Consider the following 23,968-nt stretch of genomic DNA (forward strand, 5'->3'; position numbering starts at 1 on the left):
TTAGTATAATTTATTATTTCCATCAGCAAAGAGGCAGACACCCCAATGCCTCCTGAAAATCATGCTAGGTTTAGTGTTATTTCAAGAAGCCAGCCAAAGGTGGCCTCTCTCCTGTAAAGCCTGTGGTCTTAGTTTATGAAAAGACGTTGGAGGTGATTCAAAAGAGAAGTAGGACTAGAGGGGCAGGGTAACAATTTGTATTTGAGTAATCCTGACTTCTGAGGGTTTACTTGTGAGCAAAAAGCAGCATCTCCACTAATAAGGCCAAGTTTTTTGGCCTGCGGGACAAAAAACGAGTGATTGAAGACAAGTGCAGCTGGTCAGGACCTTTTCACAGCCAAACTGCTGCTAGGTAAACCCCCACTTTTTACTCCTATTCAGGGCAATCAACATAAGCAGAAAGCAGACAAGTACAAACGATCGTGTGTGCTTGTGCAGGTAGACCAAGGTGGACTGGCTGCAGAACACGGGAAATAAAATGATCTCACCTTTGAAATCAACAGATTGAGGACTTTGGGCAAATCAAGAGCATTATTAGCTGTATCTTTTCAGGATGGATAAATAACTTGAGGAGTCTATGCAGCAGCTAGGATTGGCAAGCAGATACCAGACTTGCAGGGCGATGGGCCACGCCATCTCTTGAGGTCTCTTCAACCACATCATCCCACTGCTTTCCAGTTCTACTGGGGGGCAAACAGTAGCCTGCAAAAGAGGCCTTGGCTGGGATGTAGCCTTCTTGCAAAAATACAGCACAAGAGACATGCTGATAAACCAGAGTCCTCGCAGGGGGGGTGGGGGGGGAACAACATAGTTAAAGTGCTGGAGCCCATGGCATAAAAGGGAAGGCTGAAGGAGCTGATTCTTTCAGCCCGGAGTAGAGAAAGTTTATTGGGGAACTTATTACCTCTTCAGCTATTTTTTTGGGGGGGTAAGGGGCTACAGAGAAGTCAGAGCCAAGCTCTTTGATGGATGCACAGTGAAATGGTTATGGAATTTGCAACAAGAGAAATTCTGACTAGATAAAGGGTAAACCTCCTCCCTGAGCGTGGTTCAGCACAGGCACAGGTCCCCAGAAGGGCTGGGGAATCTGCCCCTCAGAGATGTTCAGGAACTGCCTGGCCAAGGCCCTGAGCAGCCTGATCTAGCTCTGGGGCTAGCCCTGCCGTGAGCAGGAGTTTGGAATGGAGACCTCCAGACATCCTGTCCCATTTCAATCTTCCTATGAAACTCTGAGTCTAAAAATACAGAGCCCCATTTCCCTTTTTGACAGTGCAGACACACGGCACATAGTAGTTTCCTTGATGAAAAGAATAATCAAGCAAGCCCTCTAGTCTGCACTAGGCCTGGGGAAAGTCTTTCTCCAAGCCAGAACCCAGTCAGGGCCACCCAGGATGGCTTCTGCTGGCTTGCTCTCTCAAACTCACCTGTGAACTGGTGTTTGTTGGTAAGTGAAACACTGAGAAAGTTATAAATCTCCTCACCCAGTCTTACCAGTCTCCCCACAATGGCTGTCCCCATGGCCGAGATGGCTCAGTGACTGGTAATGAAACAATGAGCTGCCTCAGTTTACCATTTAATCAAGCCAGTTGGGCCTCAGAGGTGTTAATTTTGGAGGTTCATTCACGTGCCACTCTGGCATCCTCTAGAAGTGAGGATCAAGGTAACCTTACCCATCACCTCAGTTCAGTTGTCCACTGGACGTGCTGGTATGTCATAGCTGCACAGCTGATTTCTGAGGCACAGCAGGATGTACACTGCCAGCAGAGACCCCTAAGATACCCACACTTCACCCAAAACTGTGGCACCTGCATCATTTACAGAGGTGTTTTATCTCCCCCATACATGGCATAGCACACAGTTAAAGCTGTTTCCACGCTGAGACATGCAATGCTCTGGTAAGTTGATCTTTGCCCAGAGAGTGAGCTTCATAACACCCTCCTGACAACCCGTCCAAGCTGTCCACATTCAGTCTTCCAGCAACAAATACTCTCCATTCAAGTAAGGTGCCCAGCACCTTATAGGAATTACCCAGCACCCAAATTTTTGGACCTCTTGTCCGATGTTCAGCACAAGAGTGTCTCTGACAGCCTCCTATGTTGGTTTCCCAAGGCTGAACAACACCCCATTGTTCTTGAGAGAGACAAAAAGATACTGGAGAAATTTAGTAGCTCTTAATCGTTAAGGCTTCTCTGTGCACTCTACAACAAGCCTAATTCAGTGACATCTCCCCTTCCAGCTCCTTCATGGGCACACACAACTATTTAGAAATGAAAGAAAATTCTGCAGGCTCTGGGGAGGGGGGGGGGGGCAGGGAGGGAGGAAAGGGGCTAGTGTTAAATTATCCCTTTAACAGCTCAACATTGCTCTTAAAATGTCATCTAAACAGAATATGAGTTGAGAGTTAAATCCAACAAATGCTTCCCTTCACAGACATTGTCACATCTCCACCCCATCTCTGTGCTGTTCCTCACACTCTGAAGGCATATTAAGGCACAGCAATCTGATGGAGACATCAGCTTATACAACAGGAGTCCTCACATGCAGGAATAGCAAAGTGTTTGGACATTTCTAGCACAAAGAAACTATCACCAAATCTCTGCCACTAAGGCAAACGGAAAGCAGCATACATCCTGTGATGCATTGGCTAAGGATAAATATTTGCAGTGACCCAAGCAAACATACCAGGGTCTTATATACCTTGTGCCATCAATGACAAACTCTTTTGATTTAGAAAAGCCACCAAGGTGAGGCACTGCTATGGAGCAGCGCATTCTCATCACCTCAGTGCTTTCACGTGTCTTCTCTGACATAGGGATGTGGCAATACCTCACTGGTGATAACTCTTCACTAACAAATTCTTACCACAATGTAGGGACACATATACCAGTTCCCTGCTGTTACAGCGTTGCTGCATTTAAATGGGCAACACAGGCTACCTTGGGTACTTAATTTCCTTCCTTGCACAAGAAGACAAAAGGGGAGATGCTCTTGGGAATATGAAAGCTAAGAAACTTTATTTCCAAAAAACTGCCCTGCTTGCTCAGCAATAGCCGTACCGTTTGCAAAATCCCAGCATCTAAAACAAAGGAAAACAGCAGTTAGGTGTACAACTGGAAAACAACCCAGCCCGCTCCCTGTACCTCACGCAGGCACCCAAAATGCACTTTTCCTTCACAAAAACTGCGCTGTGCTGCACGAACCCTTTTGCTGGAGACGTGACGGCGGGGGACACTGCAGGGGCCAACCCGCCCCCTTCCCGCCCGCGAGACGCCGCACGCCCCCTCCGCCCGGTGTCCCCGTTCCCGCGGCCGGGTTCGGGGTGGCGGGTGCCGCATTTTGCGGCGCGGTCTCCGGCACGGGAAAATGGAGCGTTCCCCGAGCGGCGCCCGGACTACAGCTCCCAGAAGGCAGCTGCGGCTCTGCCGTCGTGCGGGGCTGGCAGCCGCCCGCCGGCCCGCAGCCCCCCGCCCCGTCCGCCCTCCCCGTCCCCTTGTCCGGGTGCCAGCCCGTGCTGGTGGCGCCGCTCCCCCGCTGCCTGCCCGGGGGTGGGCGTCCGGCAGCCGGCCTCGCCGCCCTCCTGCTTTGTCGCCGATGCTCGGCGTGGGCAGCAGCGGCCTCCGTGTGCCTCCCAGCATCCACGGGGTTTGCGTGGGTTTGTTCACCCGTGGGCATGAGGCGTGGAGCTTGATGCAGTGGCTTTTAGGTGCGGGCTTTGGGTTTGGGGTGAGTTTTACTCTGCAGCAACGCTGCTGGCTCGAGAGGCTGAGGGGGAGACTTCCCAGACCATGGGCGAGAGATGGCCTGCGGCTAGGACACAAGCTATTCATTACCACCGAGATTTGTTCTGTATTCACTAGTGATCCCCTAGAAACCAATCCTGTCTCTACCCTCACGTTCTCCCTCCCACCCTCTTTTCTGTTCTGGGCATGTGTGCCACAGCCTTTGTCTTCTCTTCTTGAACTTACTCCCTTTTCTATGCTATTTAGGGCTGCTGACATGAACCAGTAATGGTGGGCAAGCTGGTTTTATCATTTATTCTCTGTCATAGCTTGGGTTGGATTTCTCACAGGAGCATCCCCAGCCTCCTGCCTTTGTTGGAGTCTGTCCAGAATAATGCTGTCGAGCAGGCGCTGGGGTTTGCTGGCACTCAGCCCGCTGGGGCACCGGCTGGAGCACAGGCTGCTTTCCTCAAGTACTGCCGTGTTGCTCCTGTGAAACGATGGAGCTGAGAGAGACTGACATCCCACCTACACCTCCATTCACTGCTCTGCAAGCCCCTCTTGGAGCCTTTTCTGTCCCAAAGACTTGCAGTTGCAGTTTACCATCACTTGAGCTCAGTGGGCAGCTGGCCTGTGGCCCACCTTGACGTCTTTACATCAGTGGAGGGCACGATTAAAATCCCCGTACAGCAGATCTTCATGCGACGTGGTTTGGTGGAGATGGCAGGGGCAATTCCCACCCTCCCACCTGCCTTCCCCTCGGCATTCCCAGCTGGGTGGCCGACAGAGCAGTCTGGCTGTGGGACAAGGCTGTGAAAGGAGGTGGGGGTACCTGGACCTTTTCTTTCTCTTGCCAGTCCCCTCTGCTTGTTTTGGCTACCTTTCTGCGTGACCCTCTCCTGCTTTGATGGCAAAACGTCCCCATTTCCCAAACACTGGCATGTAGAGAGAAACATCAGGCCAAGCCAGGCAACTCAGGTGTGAAATAATACATTTTAATTGAGTTTAGGGATCTGTAGTTTGTCTGTTGCTCAGCTGAGCATGGGCTGTCCAGAAGGTGAAGCAGACATTATGGGCAGAGGAGAAGGTGAAGGAGTGCAAGAGGGAAGGGAACAGAGAGAAAAAGATCACGAGAAGCAAATGAGAGCACGGGTTTGTTTACGGATGTGTTTTAATATATCGCCCACAGTACTATGTGCTGACCCGGAGACTGACAGCACGCACACACACGCACACCCAGTGAGGGACAGCAGTGCACTTCAACGCTAAGCTGCTGGCAAGCACAGCCCAACACAGCCAAGCACTCGGGGTGGAGGGAAGCGACGCTCGGGTCCCACCAGGGCTCAGCGCAAACACACGCCTGGGGCACAAGGACGCCATAGGCCAGTACACATAAACCTACACACATGCACAACGAGAGCGAGCCACTGGTGACACTCATCCGGACACAGCTACAGGTGCGACACTTGCCCAAACACACCAGCCGACGCACGTATGTTCACCGCACATGCTTCAGTGCACAAGGGAAACACACCGGGCAGCATGCTCCCGTAGTCTAACATGGGAACAGAGTGGCTCAGGTGTGGTCCTGCACAAAAAACAAAAGACACACAATGCCTAGATCCAGAAATGCTTATGATCCCAAAGCAAGGGACAGGGTAGAGGCCTCTCTCTCGTCCTTCACCTGGGTACATCTATCCGGGGACACCTGAACTCGAGGGGGTTTGAGGTGAGAGGGAGGTAGGTGGCGAAGGGGGAGAAAGAGCAAAAAAGGGAGCAGTGGAGGGAAGGGGGCTTCAGAGTCTGTGAGGTGGGAAAGAGCAGCAGGATGGCTGTGCCCTGGGGACAATGTTCAAAGAACACTTGGGTTGCGAAAGTTGTGTCCAGCAAAGCGTGCTTCATCGCCAAGCTCTTCCTCAATCCTGCAGGACAGAGAGAGAGACAGCAAACATCAGGCCCTTGCTGCGAGGGCACATCGGAGGCACCAGGGCACTGGAGAGGCGGTGCATCCACAGGAGGCTGACATGGATGGGAGGAGCTCAGCTCCTGCCAGCTGCTGTGCCCGTGGGGCTGCACCCTCACGCCAAGGTGGAGGGAAGGAGTCTGCGCCAGGCATCTCCCTGGGATCCTACTGTCATCTCTGTGCCTTATCTTTCCCCCACAAGCCCCATATACCCTTGGGCTTTCAATTTCTCCCACCCCAATTAGTCACTCCCCCATTCTCTCTTTCACGTTTTCATCCTTGGAGCCCCTTACCTCATGAGCTGGTTGTATTTAGCCAGGCGTTCAGACCTGCAGGGAGCACCCGTCTTTATCTGTAAAGCATTCCCCAAAACAAACACTGTAAGACACTTTTATGACTTGCACCAGTTTCCCATGGTGGGGCAGGGGATTGTATCTTCACATCCCTTCGCTTTCCTCCAGGCCTGTGCATGGCCTGGGTCTCACCTACCTGCCCGGTGCACAGTCCTACAACCAGATCAGCAATGAAGGTGTCTTCGGTCTCTCCAGATCGGTGGCTCACCATCACCCCCCAGCCATTCTCCTGGGCCAGCTTGCAGCTGCAAGGAGCAAGAAACGCAGTCAGCAGCTCCCACTCCTATAACCACCATCTGCACAGGGTGAGATCCAGGCATCTTCTCCTCCCACCCTCAGCATCCTACACTCTGGTAGAGACAAAAGTCTGTTCATCCAATGGATAGCATGACACCCTGCTGTGGTTCATTACCAACCCTTTCACAGGACAACGAGGGCAACAGGCTGGACTTACGCTTGGATGGCCTCCGTGACAGATCCAATCTGGTTGACTTTGAGCAGGAGGCAGTTGCAGGCCTTCTCTTCAACAGCTCGCTCAATGCGCTTGGGGTTCGTCACCGTCAGGTCATCTCCCACTATCTGAATCCCCACATTGGCCGTGAACTTAGACCAGGCCTCCCAGTCATCTTGGTCAAAGGGATCCTCAATGGAGACCACTGAAGGGACAACAGAAGAAACATGAGTCAAAGCTGCCTCCCTTCCCACCCCAAAAACACAGAGGGGATGCGCCTGTTAAGTATGCAACACCAGTCCCTACTGCCAAGCACAGCAGCTTACCTGGATAATCACGTACAAAGCTTTGGTAGAGGTCGCCCAGCTCATCTGCAGAAATGTAGCGGCTTGGGTCATCTGGGGACTTGAAGTCCAGGTCATATTTGCCATCACGGTAGAACTCGGAGGCTGCCACATCCATACCAATGACAATCTTGTCTGTGTAGCCTGCCTTGTCAATAGCTTCCTTGAGGAGCTCCAGAGCTGGAAGGAGGAGAGTTGCAGTCAGGAGAGTCAGCCCATGGAGAGAGCTCTGCCTTTCAGTGGGAATCTCCCTTGGGAGGGTCCTGAGAGACACTGAGAGTCTGATGGTGTGATGGGAGAGGTAGAAAGGAGCCCAGAGCACAAAAGAAACATGCCAAGGAGCTATGGAGGTCACGTCCAAAGGGATGAGGAGTAATTGAAATACAATCCTACAGCCCAGAGACAAGTTGGGAGAAGGCCTTGGAAAAGTGTGCACATGCATGAAAGGTTTGTATGGAGGGATTGTGACAGATCAAGGCCACCCCATGGAGAAGGAGCTTAGAAACCATTCCCTAACACAGGAAGTCAATGACACTGAGGCATCATATTTTGAACCAATCTTTGGGGAATGCTGTGAGCTGGGTATAGGAAACCACAGCATTGCAGTCAGGGGTACTCCATCTCTGTAAGGCTCTCACCTTCACTGTTTTCCAGGATGTTGGGGGCAAAGCCTCCCTCATCACCCACATTGGTAGCATCTTTACCATATTTCTCCTTGATGACGCTCTTGAGGTTGTGATAGACTTCAGCCCCGATGCGCATGGCATCGCGGAAGCTTTCAGCTCCCACAGGCAAGATCATGAACTCCTGCATGGCCAGTTTGTTGCCTGCATGGGAACCTCCGTTGATCACATTGAAAGCCTGGAAGAGCCCATAAGAGAATCAGAGCTGAAGGAACCGGTCTTGGCACCACCTAGAGGAGGCTCTCAGGTGAGTCACCATGCCCATTCATGCCACATCCCACAGGGTAACATAACACATCAGCGACAATGCATCAGACCAAAGGCACGTAAGCCCCGGGGTCTTCCTTCCAATAGTGGCTCAAAGCAAATGGTTGGGGAGGACTTTCCCACCTCTTTCCCTCTCAGAGATCTCCCGAGCTGTATGTGTTTATCTGTGTGTTTATCAGCAATGCTATGTCCATCTCTCTTCCAGGACCTTTCTCCTTGACTCTGAGAAAATTTTAGCATCCACAATGCCCTTTATGAATGAGTTTCACAGGGCAGCTACCCCTGGTGTGAAGACACGTATGCCCTTATTTTGAACTGTGCACCAGAGGGTTCATATGATGTCCTCTGGTTCTTGTGCTGAGTGAGATCCTGAGTAAAGCCCCACCACAACCTCCACCATATCCACCTCAGGCCCCTCTTTTCTATATTGAAACCTGACAAATCTCAGGCCTTGGTTTGCTTCCTTGACGAGTGCAGTGCACTCAGCTGATGTTTCAGTCCTACATCCCTTCCTTCTCTACCTCCCAACACACCCTTTCAAGTTTCTTTTGGAGTTTCTGAAGGTGGATGTCAAGGATGGAGGAGTCTTACTGGCACAGGAAGGATGAGATCAGAGTTGCCAGCCAGGTCAGCAATGTGCCGGTACAGGGGGACATCCTTCTCTGCAGCTCCTGCCTTGCACACAGCCAGCGAAACTCCCAGGATAGCATTGGCACCAAACTTGGCTGTGGGCAAAACCAAGGAGGAGTTAGGCTTCTCAGGCAGCAGCCTCCTGCCCAGCCCTTGCCAGCCCAGCCTTGGGGTCACCACAGCTCTGATAGGACCCCCCACTCCAGCCCTGCAGCCTCCCATGCTCTTTATTTCCCAGGCCAAAAAAGAAGAATTAATTACATTTGTTCTCTGTGCCGTCCATCTCAAGCATAAGGTTGTCTATCTTCTCTTGATCCACAACAGAGAGGCCCTGCAAGAAAAAAACAGCTCTTGAGAAGGGGAGGCTGAGAAGGGCTGTTGGCTCTGGTGTGTGGGAAAGGAGGCGTTGATGGAGAAGCTGGGGGGGCACAGGGACCTTTTTAGCTTGTGAGGGAACATATACACACAAAGCTCTGGAAATTAGTGCCTTGGTATTTAGTCAACTTAGGTAACCACGATGCTGCTGCTGCAGTGTAGTGTAGATGTACCCACGCTGGAGAGGGCATCAGCTGCAGCCCAGGCAAGGCCACGCATTGCTGGGGACACAGGACTCCCTTGGGGATTTACCCAGCCTTTTGGCAGCTTCCAGGGAGCTTTGTGGTGCTGTGGTCACACAGAAGCTTGGCAGAACAACAGTACATGCTCAACCCCAAGCAAGTGAACGTAGACTGGATGGAGCCGTACCCAGGAGTGAGGTGGAGGGCAGGATTAGCCCCAACACAGGCAGCCCTCCACCAGGCCAACTATTTTTCAGGGGTAGAGAGAGCTGGTCTCTCAGCCAGACCCCCCCACAGGCTGCATGGGGTGTAACGTGTGGCTTCAGCTCAGCTCTCCTCAGAGCAGGCTCCAGGTCTTCAGGTGTAAACAGGTTCCAGATGTGGTACCACCACTCCGCAAGGCTGTGCCAGGGGGGCTGCCAGACCTTGCACGGTACGGTCACTGCTCATCACACCATGAGTGCTGGGTGGGACGAATGGGTGTGAGGCCACAGACATGTGGATGAGATTCAGTGCCTGAGGAGGAGCACACCTGAAAGAGGGAGAGAGCTCTACATGGAGCATTGAGGGGACTAGGTAGGTATAACAGATGCTGCGGTGGACCAGGTAACGTTAAATCCTTTCTGTCCAGAGAAAAGATCACTGTGGACACATACAGGCATGGAGGGCAGGAGGGGTGTACCCAGGTTCACAGAGAGCATCACTATGTCTGTTAACTGAGTGAGATGAAGAGAGGCAGAAACAGAGAGCAGGGGACAGAGATGGACCAGAGTAAGCATTGGACAAGGGAGAACAAAGAGAAATCCTTACAGAGCCCACGAGAGCTGGGGCGACAGTGCTGTTGATATGATCCACGGCTTGCAGGACCCCTAAAGAAGGGAAGAGACAGAGAAAGAGAGAGAGAGAGAGAGAGAGAGAGTGTGAGGCAAAGAGGAAAGTGGAAAGAGGGAGGGAGAGGACCCATAGCCTGAGAGAGGGAGACAGCGAGGGAAGATCTTTCACTTTACACTAGGTCTGTGCCTCTATGGTCTCCCTGAGGACAGTGGGACACATCCACATCACGCCAGTGGGTGAGTGGTACCCTCCAGCGGAGCCTCATGCACAGGCAGCCCCGGGAACGGGGTGCAGAGCAGGCATCTCCCCACCTTTTCCAAGGAAACGCGACTTGTCGTTGTCTCGCAGCTCCAGTGCTTCATAGATACCAGTGGACGCACCACTGGGGACCGCTGCTCGAAACATGCCTGGGAAACAGCAAAACACGGGTGTGAGGCGAGCAGAGGGTGAACAGAAGGGAAAACCTCATGCACCTGCTTCTGTTCTGCTTTTGTGGGAAAGGATGTGGCAACTGCTTGTGCAAACGGGTGGCCCCGCTGGTTGGATGCTCATGACTGGTCTTCTTGGAGGTGGAGCACCTCTCAGAGGTGGAGCACCGGAGTGGCAGAAATAAATGCACCCAGGGCTTCCAGACTGAGAAACCTGGATCTCAGGTACCCAGAGGTCCACACTGATCTCAGAACTACAGATGATGGGTGGAAGTCTGGCTCCTCAGCCCTCCTCCTGGTTCCAGAGGCAGCTTGACCCACAGCTGCCAGCAGCTTCCCCCTCAGACTGGGGCTTGGTTTCTGCCTCAGTGAAGGAGGAAGAGACTGGTCGGATGCCTGCTTTGGCCCCTCACTAGCTTTGGGCCCAGCGCAGATGGCAGCTCTTCCAGTTGAGACACATGTGCATGCACATGCCTGCAGAGAGATCTCGGGGACAAACCTTTCCCCACCTCATGAGCATGGCCGTGGATGTCTTTCCAAACTTGCACTGTGTCCCAGGACTAAAAGCATAGCTGTAGCAGGGCATCACGGGGATGCAAGAAGAAGGTAAATATATTTACGTTAATGAAAATTTCGGTCCCTGCTACTAGTAGGCACATGGCTCAACTCACATACATGGCAGCCAGCTGTCTCATTGTGATTTGCCCACCACATGTGTGGAGCTGCTGAACACGCACTCTTCCCCTGGCTTGCTGTCTGCTGGGGGTTCACTGGAGAAGACCCTCCGTGCTTTCAGCAGAGCATGCCAGGCTGCCATACAGTGCCAGCTCCACTGGGGTGGGCAAGACTTCCCATCCATCTCTTGTCCTCACCCACATACCTTTGTGTGTGTACAGGTCCACCTCAACGGTGGGGTTCCCACGGGAATCCAGGATCTCACGGGCATGGATCCTCTCAACTGCCATGGTGAGTCTGTGGAGAGGACAGGACATGTTCAGCTGTGAGAGGCCACAGGATGTGGTGCTCACCCTTCTAATGTCAAGGAAGAGAAACCTTATGAGCTGGAGCTAAAACTATTGGCTCAAGGAAATTTAGAAATTGCTATTAAAACCCATATTGTGGGAATCTACCCACATTTTGTCCAGGAACTGGTTATCTATTTGAATTTATTCTGTCCCTTTGCTGCAGATGACAAACTGGGAGCTCTCTCTCTCCCCCTCTTTCCCTGTGCCACGGCTGAGCGCTGCCCCTTCTGAGGGCTCCTGATAAGACCTGGGGTGGCAGAGACACAGAGGGTGCCACAGCATCCGCGGGCAGCAGAGAGGGAGGGATCAGCTGGCGCAGCCGGGAGACGTCCACGGTCCCGGCGCCAAGGACAGGGCACGAGCTCCCGGCATCTCCCTTCCCCTTGCTGGGAGGCGAGGACAGTCCCTGCCAGAGCCAGGCAACGAGCAGCCACTGTGTCCACGTGCTGCAGGCAGGGAGCCAGCCGAGCGCGGCCGCTGCCAGGGCAGAGCTGGGCAGGGCAGGGGAATGGCCGTCCCGCGTGGACCCTAAGCCCCTCTCCAGCCTGTGGTGGGGAGAAATGCCCCAGCCCAGCTCTCACAGACTCCCTGGCCAAGCACCCAGCTCAGCCTTCCCATCTCCCCCATGAGCCGCCAGGTCAGGCTGTGCTGAGGTGACAGGAGTGCGGAGGAGGCCAGCAGCCAGAGGAGCCATCTTGCTGAAGGCCACAGTGCCTCAGACATGCGGGAGAGGGCTCTGAAGGGAAGGGAGACCTGGCCCTGCCTGAACACAGGCTCTGCTCCTGTGATGGGGAAACGGATGAGACCGGGAGGCATCTCTGTCAGATGAGGAGGGTGAAGAAACCCGGCATTTTGGGGCGCCTGGTTAAACCTGAAATGGCAAACAGGCTGGTGGGTGAGGATGGCTGTTTGAAAGAGCTTCTCTTGCTAAAGTTTGCTTTCTAGGGCATCCAAAACGACTATTTCCCCGCCATCCCACCTTCTTATTCCCCCAGCCATGGGGCCGTGCGATGCTGGGGAGCTGCATCCCCCTGGAGAGGGAGGAGCAGCAAGGTGCATGTCACCCCACACCCCCAACCCTGCCAGGTTTCCTCCCACAACTCCCACAGATGATTCACTCAACCCTGAGCAGAGCCAGACCCATGCAAAATTTGGTGCAGAGGCTGGACCTGGGGTAACCACAGGGCCACAGACGTAACCCCGCCATGGTGCATGTGAGCATCTGGCAGGGGTATGGCCAGCACAGGGGGTCAGCATGGGGTGAGGGTGTGTGCAGTGAGTGGGGTGCTGCAAACAGGACATCATAGCACTGAGGGGAGCTAAGAAGCAGGCTGGGGGAAGCTGGAGTCACCCCCATTGCCTTGGGTGGGTGGAAATCACACGGGTGTGAGGAAATCACGCTGCTCTGAAGTTTCAGCAAGAGCTTCCTGTACTGGGGCATTTCAGTCCGCGACACCAGAGCTCTCTGGAGCCTGCGCAGGCCCCTCCACTATGTCCATCTGGGCTGGGATCCCCCATCAGCCGCTTTGGCAGCGCTCCTCACGCCATCTGGCACACACCGCGGGAACTTCCTCCAGAGCTGTGCCTCTGCAGCTGCAAGCTTCCTTTGCAGCAGTGCCCTGGCCATGCCCCAACAGCCTCCGTGGGGGAGAGGGGAACAGGACCCCATTAAAATTATCTTTGACAGCAAGACCTGTGCCAGATGCAGTGCCTCTCTGCTTATGTGGTCATGTTGCCCGTGGTCACTCACATCCCTCTGCCCGCATCCACCTGCCCCTGTTGGGGCCAGCTCCAAGGAAGCCAAATGACAAACCCAAATCCAGCCTTGCCTGCCCCACCCCATCACTCACTTGATCTCTCTAGTCCTTCACACCCCTTTCTCCATTTGTGTTGCTGCCCTGTGTCCCCCCGCATTTGAGCAGTGCAAAGAAGCACCCTGAAATCCCTGGCATCAGCTGCACTGTCCTGAAAGGAGGTCAGAGGCGGATAAGCTGGGATAAGGGATTGGGATGGAGCCATAGTCGAGAGCCCGTAGACCACAGTGAGGAGGAGAGAGGAGCCAGGCTGGAGGCTGGGCAGCCTCCCTTGAACAGGGGCTGGGCAGAGTGCCCCGGGAGACTGTCACTGCCACGCTGCCTTCCTGTGGGCACTGCTTCGTGGCACTGCGTGTCGCCAGGGCATCGTCTCGCCACTGCGATTCCCCTGGGCTGGGCACTGCTCCCAGGAAGCCCGCACTGCTGCAGTGTGGTGGCTGATGCAGCTAGTGCTTGCTTGACTGTCACCTCCTCTCCCTGCTGCCCCCCCCCCCGCCCCCGTGTGGTGTGGGGCTGTGCAGATAAGAAAACATCCCCTCTCCTCCCTCCCTCTCCCTGGGACCCGGCTGAGTGCCCGTGTTTATGTCAACACCTCAGGAGACCCGGGACAGGGGGGGCTGGTCTGCTCTGAGGCTGGGTCCTTTCCCCAAAATTGAGCTTTGCCTCCTCCCCACTGCCACCCCCCTCCCCCAGGTCCAGCTCCATCCCGCCGCGCTTCCCGGCAATGCCCTTGGGAGCACTGCCTAGCCTTGCTGGTTGCCCCCCTCCTGCAATTCCCTATATTCACATCTGAAACGATGCTAGCCGGGGGTAGGGAAGGAGGGAGTACCTGAAATTAAAATATGAAAGAAAAGTGAGAAGGGTGGGGGTGAGGAGAAAGAGGTGGGAGGAGCAGGGGGAGGAAGTGAGGGGAGTTTAGTTGTTAATGCCGCTCACCGTGGTCCTTCTCCGTCAGGGACCCCAAAGTGCCTGTGGGGTTTGGAGGGCACAGGGTGGGAAGCAGAAACATGCATGCGGTGAGGGGGGTGCTGGCCGTGGGGAGACACTTACCTTCCTAGGCCAGGGGTGAACGAGAGATTGAGAAAGTGCTGGTAGAAAGGAGAGAGGACGAAGCTGAGGAGGGATGCAGGACCTCAAGGGGAGATGATGTGTCCTCTAAGCCAACGGCGGTGGCAGCAGCAGGATGGAGACGCCCCTGATAGGGCCGGGACAGCAGCATGTGACCCAGAGCTGCGATGAGTCAGGATTTAGCAAAGCTTTGCAAACAGCACGTAGAGGATGGAGAGGGAGAGAGAGACAGGGGATAGACATAGACAGAGGAGGGTGAGAGAGCCAGGGAATAGGAGTGGGTGTGCAGGATAAACAATTCCAGTCACTCCAGGCTCATTATTTTTATTCAAATCAGAAAATCTTGTCGGATTTTTGGGAGCTGTAAATCCAACCACAGAACCTGTAACTCTCCCCTTTCCCCTCTTCCCTCTCAGGTCTAGTGAGAATAGAGCATATGAGTGCAGTGACTGCAAAAACACTGCAGTACCTCAGGGCAGCTTCTAGGACCAGGGTGGGTAGCCCTTCCCATTTCTCCAGGGGCAAAATGAGGTGAAGGCAGCTCTGCTACCTGCAGGTCTCACTTTCCCAGCTGCTCGCATGGCGGGGAAGGCGTTTCCAAGTCTTGACTTGCTCTGGGAAGAGGTATTAAAACTGAGGGTCACTCAGTCACATCACCCTGGAGAGATCCTTCCATTTCCTGAAGAAGGAATGAAGGAGAAGTTAAACAAGTCCATGCCTGACTTCTTTTCCCCTTTTGCTGCTCAATTCTGCTAGCGGGGTCAGGAATGGCAGTAGGATTGCGATGCTGGCCATCGCAATCAGGTTGCGAAGCCCGGCCTGTGCTGCAGGCTCCTCTGCCCTTGGGACTGACCTCCTTCAGCCTTCTCCTCATGTAATCTAGAGGAGGAGAGGCTTGATCAGCATGCTTGATCCTGTCTCTTTCCCTTCACTTCTCCTCTCCCCACCATTCTATTCCCACCTTTTCTTCCTCCTGCCTTTCCTGACGGATTTTGTTTGCCTCTGCTCGCTCATCTTGCTCAAATAATTCCTTGTCGAGGCGTTGCAGGTGTGGCAGCAGGACCAGGACCTCCAGCCGGTAACTGGGTTCATCAGAGCATGGATTGTCCAACAGCACCAGTGCCTGCAGCATGGGGAGGACCTGCAGTTTTGCCACCTCCTGAAGGCTATTGATGCCATTGTTCCTGAAGAAGAGGAAGCACCAAGGGCAGGGGAAAGAGACACATGCAAGTAGTGAGGTCCCTTTGGAACTTAAGGCTGACAAGACAGACAAAGCAAAACTTAGCAGCATGATAGACCATAGACCTTAGACAACACACCTGTGATCTAAGATCCAGATCTGTCTGCAGCTCCCCAGACTGAGGGACAAAAGGGACATCTCTGGATTTCTCTGTGCTCAAACAGACCACTGAATCGTCTGATATCACCATTGCCCTGTATGGCAAATGCCAAAAAGGAAAGGGCACTTGCAGTCATGTCCAGGACACAGAGAACACGCAGAGAGGGATCCCAAGGAGCTATAGCAAGGAAGAAAAAATATGAGGTGGGGTCTGAGAGTGACTGAAGAGGTAGCTGTTTTCTGAGAAGGCCAGGAAAGGTCCTGGCTGTTATACTGCTAGAAAGCTGAGCACTGAACACCAGTTAACAACGGCGAAGATCAACCCATCCCCATCAGGTCTTCAACTTCCAAATGAACCAGAAAATCCTAAAGACCTAAATGGGAGTATAGCCTGATGAAGGAGTCTCTTGTCCTGACAGAGAGCAGGGAGGACCTACCGTAGATTGAGGTACTGCAGGCACTTCATGCTACTACAGAATCCATCCAGGGTCTCAAGCTGGTTGTCCCGCAGGTGCAGAGTTGTCAGCTGCCCTAGCCCCTCAAGGCCTTCAAGGCTTCTAATGGCATTCTGGGCCTGAGCACCAGGGAGGAAGTAAAAGAGAAGGGAAAAGGAGACACACAGGAAAAGAAACAGCAGTTATTTCTGGCCTTTAAAGCTCTTTCTACCCTTCAGACTCCCTACCACTCATAACAGCCTTCTCTGAAGCTAGATCAGGTTACTCAGAGTCTTGCCCAAATGGGTTCTAACCATCTGAATCTGAAAGATTCAAGGACCAAAAATTTGCTGAAAAAGTGTTCCCTGTAGCATCACTTGGTGACCGAGACAAAACCACCCACTGCCAGCACAGACCCCCTTCCATGGCAGTGAGGCCTCAGAGAGTAACAGCATGGAGGGAAAAGCATGAACCTGAGCCTGAAACAAGTGTATTTAAAGGATGAATAACAAGCCCCTCTCAGTCACATAGTCCAGGCAGTCCAGGGATCTTCCACTGTCAGCTGCTTCTCTTGTGGGGGAAATCTATTACCAAGAAGTCTCCCTTTCTATTCCTCTAGGAGCAGAAGCAGGCTGAGTGGTCCTGAGAGAGGTTGCAGGTGGGTGGGGTTTGTTAGTTTAATTTTAAGCATTTCCTGGTATAATTGTTGTGATCCATCCATAAGTGCACCTTCTTGCAACCTTGCAGCAGGAAGAATGTGTCCTATCAGTTCAAAATTCCCCATCATTGAATTTAATTCCCTTCACTGTGATGTAAGTTATGAGACGGTAAATACGAAGCTCTGAATTTCAGCAATAGTTTCACAGGGGAGTCTCAGATGGAAAAGACCACTAGAGGTCTCCTGCCCAAGCCTGGGCTCACCGCAGTGCTAGCACCAATGTTAGGTCCGGCTGCTCAAAGCCTTGTGCAGCCAAATTTGGAACATCCCCGGTAAATACAACCTCCCGGCCCATGTTCTCCAGCCTGGAGCTGCGCAGGGCTTCACTTGTGATTGTGGCTCAGGGCTGCAGTCTCTAAGGATGCAGATACCTGCACAGGAAATGGGGAGAGAGGTGCTGTTGTGCTCTCTGTTCCTTGTTAGTACCCAGGCAGTGACATGGCCAACGCTCAAGACTAATGAAAGGGGCACAGGCTGAACTGGTGGGATAAGAGAACAGTTTAGGACTGGGTCACTCAGGAAAAGGAGTGTTTGTAGAAAATGAGGTCTCTAATGGAAACCTGACAAGGAAAAGTCTGGACTAGCTGGGCCAAGTAAAGCGGGTAACACAAGGACAAAAAGAGGAAAGTCGGCGATTTAGCGAAGGTTGTGCGAACAGATTTAACAACCAGGAAGGATTAGTACATTGTACTTCAGAGGAAATCAGGAGCTGGTGTGGGAAGTAGGGTGGGGAGCTCACAGACCACTGGTCTGTAAAATGAATAGTAACCTCCCATCACTCTCACTTTTTTCATTACTTCAGTGTGAATAGTTTTAATGGCTCTGGCCCTGCAAGCACTAACAGCACAATGCAGAATGGATTTTTTTTGAGGGGTTGGGGGTTTTTTCCCCAAATCAAATAACATTTCCTATGACACCGTTAATTAAATGACAACATTGTCACCTTACCTTAGACACCAGTTCTTCACATAGACATGATGCCACCATTTCTTATGGAAAGCTACTGTAATATGTTCCCTGTGCTTCCCTCTCCCCTTCCTGCATACCTGGCCTTGCTCTAGGTAGCCTTTGTCGCTGCTGCTGCACAATGACCAAGAACCAACAGACCCCTACTGACAGCAGTGATCCTCAAACCGAGACAAGTGCCACATGGTACACAGCCAGCTCATAGTCTTTCTGCTAGTAGGTATAACTTTTTTAAAGCTAAATTTCATCTGCAACTATGTCATACATTAACCAAATTCGGTTTGGTTGCTTTAAATTGAACCCTTTGTCTTGAGGCATCAGTTACATCTAGCCATGGCTCATGTAATACCAAAATCTTTATACAGAAAGCAAGGTGCTACTGGGAGAGACTCCCCTCCAAAATGATTTAATGAGTAGGTGGACATGGAACACAAATTCGAGCCCCAAAAATTCCTGAGAAATGAGTCAGTTTTTCTAGTTTTTTCTAGTGTTCGCTTCTCTCTAATCATTCACTAAAGTGACCGGTTTTACTGTGAAATCCTGTATTGTATCTAGTGACTTATCCACTTCACCCCTTTTTCGAGCACGTCTAGTCCCAAAATCTCAGTTTTCCAACAGAAAATTGCAGGCAATCTCAGCAAGCAAATCTCCACAGTGTTTTCTGCCAGGGAGTCTTGATGAAAAGAAACCATATAGCTTTTCAAAGCCTTTATCATCTTTAATTGCTTTTTAAGAGGTAGTGACTCAGGACATCTATCTAGTCTTTGCAAGCTGTAGCACTGTGTGATGCATGGGACTAAGCCACACATACTTTCTTCACTTGTGTCTCTAGGAGTAAATGTTCCCTGAAGCAATTGTTTATGATATTAGGAAATTGCTTCTCCCTGTCCTGGTTCTGGCAAGGATGGAGTTAATTTGACAAGAAGCCAGGACAGGTGACCCAAGGGGGGGGGGGGGGGGCTATTCCATACCATGTGACATCATGCTCACCATAAAAGGTGGGCTAGTCAGGCAGGGGAGGGCATGGTGTGGTTTCGCCGGGCTGAGTGTCCAGTTGGTCCGGTTGTTGGATCATTGGTAAATTGTTCTCTGTTATCACCCATTGCGAATATCTGTTATCAGTACTGTTGTTGATTGTTTTCCCTCTCCCTTGCTGTCCCAGTAAAATGCCCTTATCCCAACCCTCGAGGCTTTGACGTTGTTTTTCTGTTCTCCTCCCCATCCCGCTGGGGGAGGGGTGAGCGAGTGGCACTCAGCTGCCGGCTGGGCCTAAACCACGTCACTCCTATCTTAGTTTCATTATGATGTTCAATCAGTTTCTTTTTTGGCAGCTGAAAGTGTGAATTATATAATTGTGCTGGTTTTAAACCAGTATTTGATTAGGCTCATCAGAGAGAAGAAAGGCATCACCTCCCCCTATCACCCAGAGCAAACCTGTTGCTTTCCCCACTGACCTCCAGGGTCCTGGGACACAGGGAATACAGGCTTGCCTAGCGCTGCCAGAACAGAATACCTCTTTCCGGTAGGAGGACAGGAGGGAAGAACCCGGTGCACTGAACGCTACCACCTCCCCCACTCTCTGCAGAGGAATTACTGGTCAGTGGTCAGACTGCCTTTGCACTATCTGGACAGACAGCATAGAAGGAGTTACCTCAAATAAGTGATTTTGTCTCTTTAGCTCTCTGAAATCTATTTCTCTCTCAGGCTGAGAAGATTGAACTGAACGGGCTAGCACAGAAATTATCCTGCTTTGAAAGTGAGAGCCTCTTCCTCTCCTCCCACTGACTGGAGGTCCCAGGCTCTGCAGCAGCTCTGTCCCACTCCCCAAGCTGGCTGACCCCTTACCAGATAGAGGTTCTTGAGCTTGGGAAGACTGAGCCCTGCTGTGCTCTCTAGCTTGTTTCCTCGCAGCTCCAGGATTTGCAGACTGAACAATTTGCCGTGACTCAGGCCCAGCGCTGTCTGGATTTTATTTCCTGAGTGCCAGAGGAGGAAGAAACAATGAGAAAGTTAATCCCACCCAAAAAGAGTGTTCTATGGGAACGGGAATGAAGAGAGGTGGTCTGGTTCACCTTTCAGGCTGAGGCTGGCTAAGCAGGGGTGAGTAATGCCCTCCATATCCTTGATGCGGTTGTGAGCAAAGCTGATGATCTGGAGGTAGGGCAGCTCCTCCATGCTCGCACTGGTAAGCAGATTCCCATCCACCTTCAGCCAAAGCAGGTGGGTTAGGTTGCTCAGTGGAGACAAATCCTGCAGCTTGTTCTCTGACAAATCCACATATCGCAGGTGAATGAAGCATTCAAGGAGGCTGATGTCTGTCAAGTCCCTGTGGGAGGGAAGATGTGAATAAAATATTTCTCATATTTCCCCCTGCTACCAGCTTTCGGTTTGCTCCTTGCCACTGCTGGAGGGAGGGCATCCTCCTCTCCCACTTCTTTGCTGTCCTAGGAAGCCTTGCTGGAGAGAAGGAAGAAAAAGGCAGGTGACAGGGACAGGCCAAACAGTTTGTAAAGAAGGCTGAATGGTAAGATTTGACCTGCTTTCCTGGCACAGGGAGTACTTATTCCCATTGAATTGTATCTGTCAGGAGAGGCCAGAACCAGAGCAGAAAAGAAGATAAGTTTGGGGGGGTGGGTCTGTTAAACAGTAGTGGAAACACCAAGGACTGTGTGGAAGGACTTTCCTAGTGGGAAAAAGCTGGTTGAGATACTTCTGAGGCTGCTGAAAGACACAGTCTTACTGAGGCCTGTCAGTTAGGTCTAGGGTTATGTGGGTGTACTGATGGGGCTAAGGCTCCGAACTGTCCTGAGGCCATTGTGGCACTGTACTTACAAGCACATGCCTTGCAGGTTAGCAGATAACAGGAGAGATGCTTAACGGATATTTCTCAAAGTGACTGTGGGGAGGTCAACCTGTTCAGGTCCCCCCAGGAGACCACAGCTCAGAGCCATGGGCAGGCTCCCCTCCATCTAGGAGGACACTGATGTCCCCACCAGCGTATCTGGCTGGAGGTAGTCCCCAGCTCAGGGCTGAGGATGGATAAGCTATGCTGAGGCACAGACTGGAAGCCAGACAGCCAGAGAACATGGCCTGGAAACGTTTCTGCCCCACACGGCTGGTCACCAGTGGTCTTACAGCACAGCTGCTCCATGGGGAGCTCAGGGAGGAAGAGGCCTCCTGGGGCAGGTGTTGCACACTCACTTGTATTTGGCTTCAAATTTCACATAGGCGTGGGCCAGGCCATTGCCAGTCTTACAAAGGAGAGAGAGACCTTCCTTCAGGACTTCCTCCGTCAGGGCACATGGGGCCGGCACCTGGGAGAGAAGGAGAGAGCACAACGCCAGCGCTGGCCTAACCACAGCCAGAAGGTGCTGAGCCCCCCACCCTCACCTGTTCTTCCCCCTCCTGCTCCGACAGCGCCTCCTCCTCCGCCTGCTCTCCCTCCTCGCCCTCCATCCCCACAGGCCCCGCTTCCCGCCCCGCTGACGGAGCTCCCTCAGGCCTGGCGGCGACCGCCAACCTGCGCTGCGCGGGCCGCGGCGCCCCGCTGCCATGGAAACCGGGGAGGCGGGGCCCGGCGCCACTGCCATAGCAACCGCACTGAGTGACAGCGACGGGGCGGGGGGGTGGTTGCTTCTTGCGCCGGCGCAGCGGTGCTGCAGGGAGCTGAGGGGTGTTGTACGGTGGTGCAAGGTGATGCAGGCACTCTGGGCTTCTGCCTCAGCCACACAGGCCTCATCCTCTGGGCTTTCCCCTTCTCTCACCAGATTTATCCTCGTCTCCTGACTCTGGGCCTTTCTACTCCCTCAGACGGGGAAAATGTGAGATCCAGAGTCTTGTCAGCTTTGAGTAAACCTCTGCAAAAAAGACTTCTTGTATTTCACAGGCAGTGTTCCGGTTAGTGCATCCCGCAGCTAACGCTCGATTTCCTGCAGCAATGTGTGCACTGCTGATTTACAGATCGTCAGCCTTCCATGCTCCCTGTGGTTTCTTTTCATCATCTTGCTGGTAACACTCCTCCCAGCTGACCACTTGCATTAGTTGGCTGCTCCAACTGCAATAGCTTATCATTTTTGGTATTAAATTCCACGTGGAAAGCTCAGAGCATGCCTCTCCTTCATCAGAAATGCTTTGTGATCCTACTCTACCTTCCCAAGTGCTCCCAGCCCTTCCTAGCTGGGTGACATCCGCAGTTACTAGGAGTGTATCCAGAGAGCTGAGTGATCATTTTGGTGGGAAGGGACCACTGGAGGTCATCCTGTCTACACCCCAGCTCAAAATGGATCTGGCTTCAAAGTTAGGCTGGGCTGCATGGGGTGGTGGTCGCTCAAGTGGTGAGTTTCTCTGAGAAAAGACATTCCATACGGTAAATGTTTAATTCAGCTCAACATATTAATTAGGCTCCATGTGAAACCTCCTGTGACACGATCTCCCAGATGCCAGGAAGTGGCTTTTGGGGTACAGTGTCCCTACCTGCTGCAGGTGATGCTGCTTCAGCTCTCTCCTCCAGGCTGGGGAGGGCTGAGGCTGCGAGTACCCAGCAGATGGCATCGGTGCCTGCCCAGCTTTGGCACCCGCGGGCGGGCGGGTGGCTGTGCCCCCGTCGGCTGCTGAGCAGAGCTGGGTGTTTACCAGCCAAGAATGCTGCTCAGAGGTAACAGACGCCAGTATTTCATAGTTAGTACCAAAGTCCAAGGCCCTGCTCCCTTTCCCTCCAGTGCACTTTGCTCCTTTGCAGCCCCCGGGCAACGTCAGTGTTAGGTAACCTGGTCCAAGCTGAGGTGGATGCACAACCATCAGACACGAGTCTCACGCTGTTGCAGCGCATGTGCCAACCCTCACCCCTCCTGCAAAGCACCCCGCTCTGCTCAGGGCTGCACAGCAAGCTGCTGCCCATCTCCCCTGCCTTGTCCCACTTGAGTCCCCAGTGCTGATCTCTTCTCCTGTGCTACACTTGTCCCATCTGAATTCAGTCCCTGGTCATTAACCTGCCTATGATGTTGTTTTCCACTAAATCCCCTGCAAAAAAAACCCCTCTACACATAAAGCATTCCAGCTCCTCTTGCCTTTGCTTTCCAAGGCTTTAAGGAGCCCTTCAGCAAATCAGCACTGGAGGAAGAGTGACAACATGCTTTTCTTCCCATCCCTCATCCCTTTATGCTGAAGAATGGACTGGTAGAAGTCATGTGCACCTCTATGCACATGTTTTATATGGTCTTACAACAGGAACATATGGCTCAACTGCCTTGGTTGTAGATGACCAAAGAACTTACAAGAAACAAGAGAAATTATTCAAGAAAACCCAAATCTTTAGAAGAGAGAAATTTTATTTAGGTTATATATATATATAAAGATCCCAAACCTAACTATAATGATCATTAGGGAGGTGACAAAAGCTCATCTGCACACCCAAAAGGATGAGGCTTTGGGCAACGTGGTCTAGTGGAGGGTGTCCCTGCCTGTAGCAGGGGGGTTGGAACTAGATGATCTTTGAGGTCCCTTCCAACCCAAACCATTCTATGATTCTATGATTCTATGAAAAAAGAGCACAAGGAGATGACAGCAGGAGGGGCAGCCCAAACAGCACCCTGCTGGGCTGCTCCCAGGCCCATCCCAGGAGCCATCAGACCACCAAAGGCCCATCTCAAGGAGCACAGGGGCATGATGGCAGATGAGAACCCAAATTATGGACTCAGATGAAGGGACACCTTGTCCGGGCCCCTCCCGGGGCTATCCCAGGGGAGCCTCAGCCCCAGGGCACCTTTAGGGCTGGGGGGTCGCTGCATATACACGACGGGATGCAGGGGAAGAGTGTTTGGGGATTGCACAGGACTGATTAGGGGATGCTTAGGGGAGAACCCAAAGGTGGGAAAGGGAGGAGTCTAGGTGATTTGTGGAGGAATGAGTGTGGGAAAACAGAGGGGTACAGGAATAAAACAGGCTGGTTGCATGTAAATGATTTGAGATGGTTTCTCTGGCCATGCCCTGCGCTGTCCCATCTTCTCATTGAACTCCTTTCTCACTTTGCCTTGGGCGAGGGACTCTTATTACCACATGCAAGGGGTGCATGCGGGTCTGGATGCCATCGGCTGGGCTGGGTCTTGGGGCCCGTGTGCCCATGGGCATGTGTGTGCAGACCAGTGTGTCAGCAGCAGCGAGGGTGCAGCCGGACCAGCTGGCAAGGGGGCCTGGGGTCTGGGAGGGGGCTGCAAGGGAGGAGCCGGCTGCCAGGGGGCTGAGGGAGTCACAGCAGCTGCTGAAGAGGCTGGGGGGCCTGGGGGTCCCTTAGGGGGTTGAGGGGCCTGAGCACCATAGGGGAGCTGGGTACTAAGGGGACCAGAAGGCACGGAGAGACTGAGATTGAAGGGCAGCTAC

General features: G+C 52.7%; 2 protein-coding genes across 2 annotated transcripts; both read right to left on the reverse strand.

Annotated features, from left to right (window-relative positions):
- Window positions 1–4,693: 4,693 nt before the first annotated feature.
- Window positions 4,694–14,302, reverse strand: ENO2 (enolase 2). The gene is made up of 12 exons (XM_054813049.1): window positions 14,119–14,302; window positions 11,110–11,201; window positions 10,113–10,208; window positions 9,778–9,836; window positions 8,672–8,741; window positions 8,372–8,505; window positions 7,469–7,691; window positions 6,813–7,010; window positions 6,490–6,691; window positions 6,172–6,280; window positions 5,976–6,034; window positions 4,694–5,641 (listed from the first exon to the last, which is right to left on the reverse strand). The coding sequence occupies exons 2-12, from the start codon at window positions 11,192–11,194 to the stop codon at window positions 5,572–5,574; spliced, it is 1,305 nt and encodes a 434-aa protein (XP_054669024.1). The 5' UTR covers window positions 11,195–11,201; window positions 14,119–14,302; the 3' UTR covers window positions 4,694–5,571.
- A 144-nt stretch (window positions 14,303–14,446) lies between these two features.
- Window positions 14,447–21,111, reverse strand: LRRC23 (leucine rich repeat containing 23). Its single transcript, XM_054843025.1, has 7 exons — window positions 20,984–21,111; window positions 20,795–20,907; window positions 19,666–19,919; window positions 19,439–19,569; window positions 15,913–16,049; window positions 15,098–15,320; window positions 14,447–14,815 (listed from the first exon to the last, which is right to left on the reverse strand). Exons 1-7 carry the CDS (start codon window positions 21,047–21,049, stop codon window positions 14,777–14,779), a joined length of 963 nt encoding a protein of 320 aa, XP_054699000.1. The 5' UTR covers window positions 21,050–21,111; the 3' UTR covers window positions 14,447–14,776.
- Window positions 21,112–23,968: the final 2,857 nt, after the last annotated feature.

The sequence above is a fragment of the Grus americana genome, chromosome 1 (genome assembly GCF_028858705.1).
Source record: "Grus americana isolate bGruAme1 chromosome 1, bGruAme1.mat, whole genome shotgun sequence".
NCBI lineage: Eukaryota > Metazoa > Chordata > Aves > Gruiformes > Gruidae > Grus > Grus americana.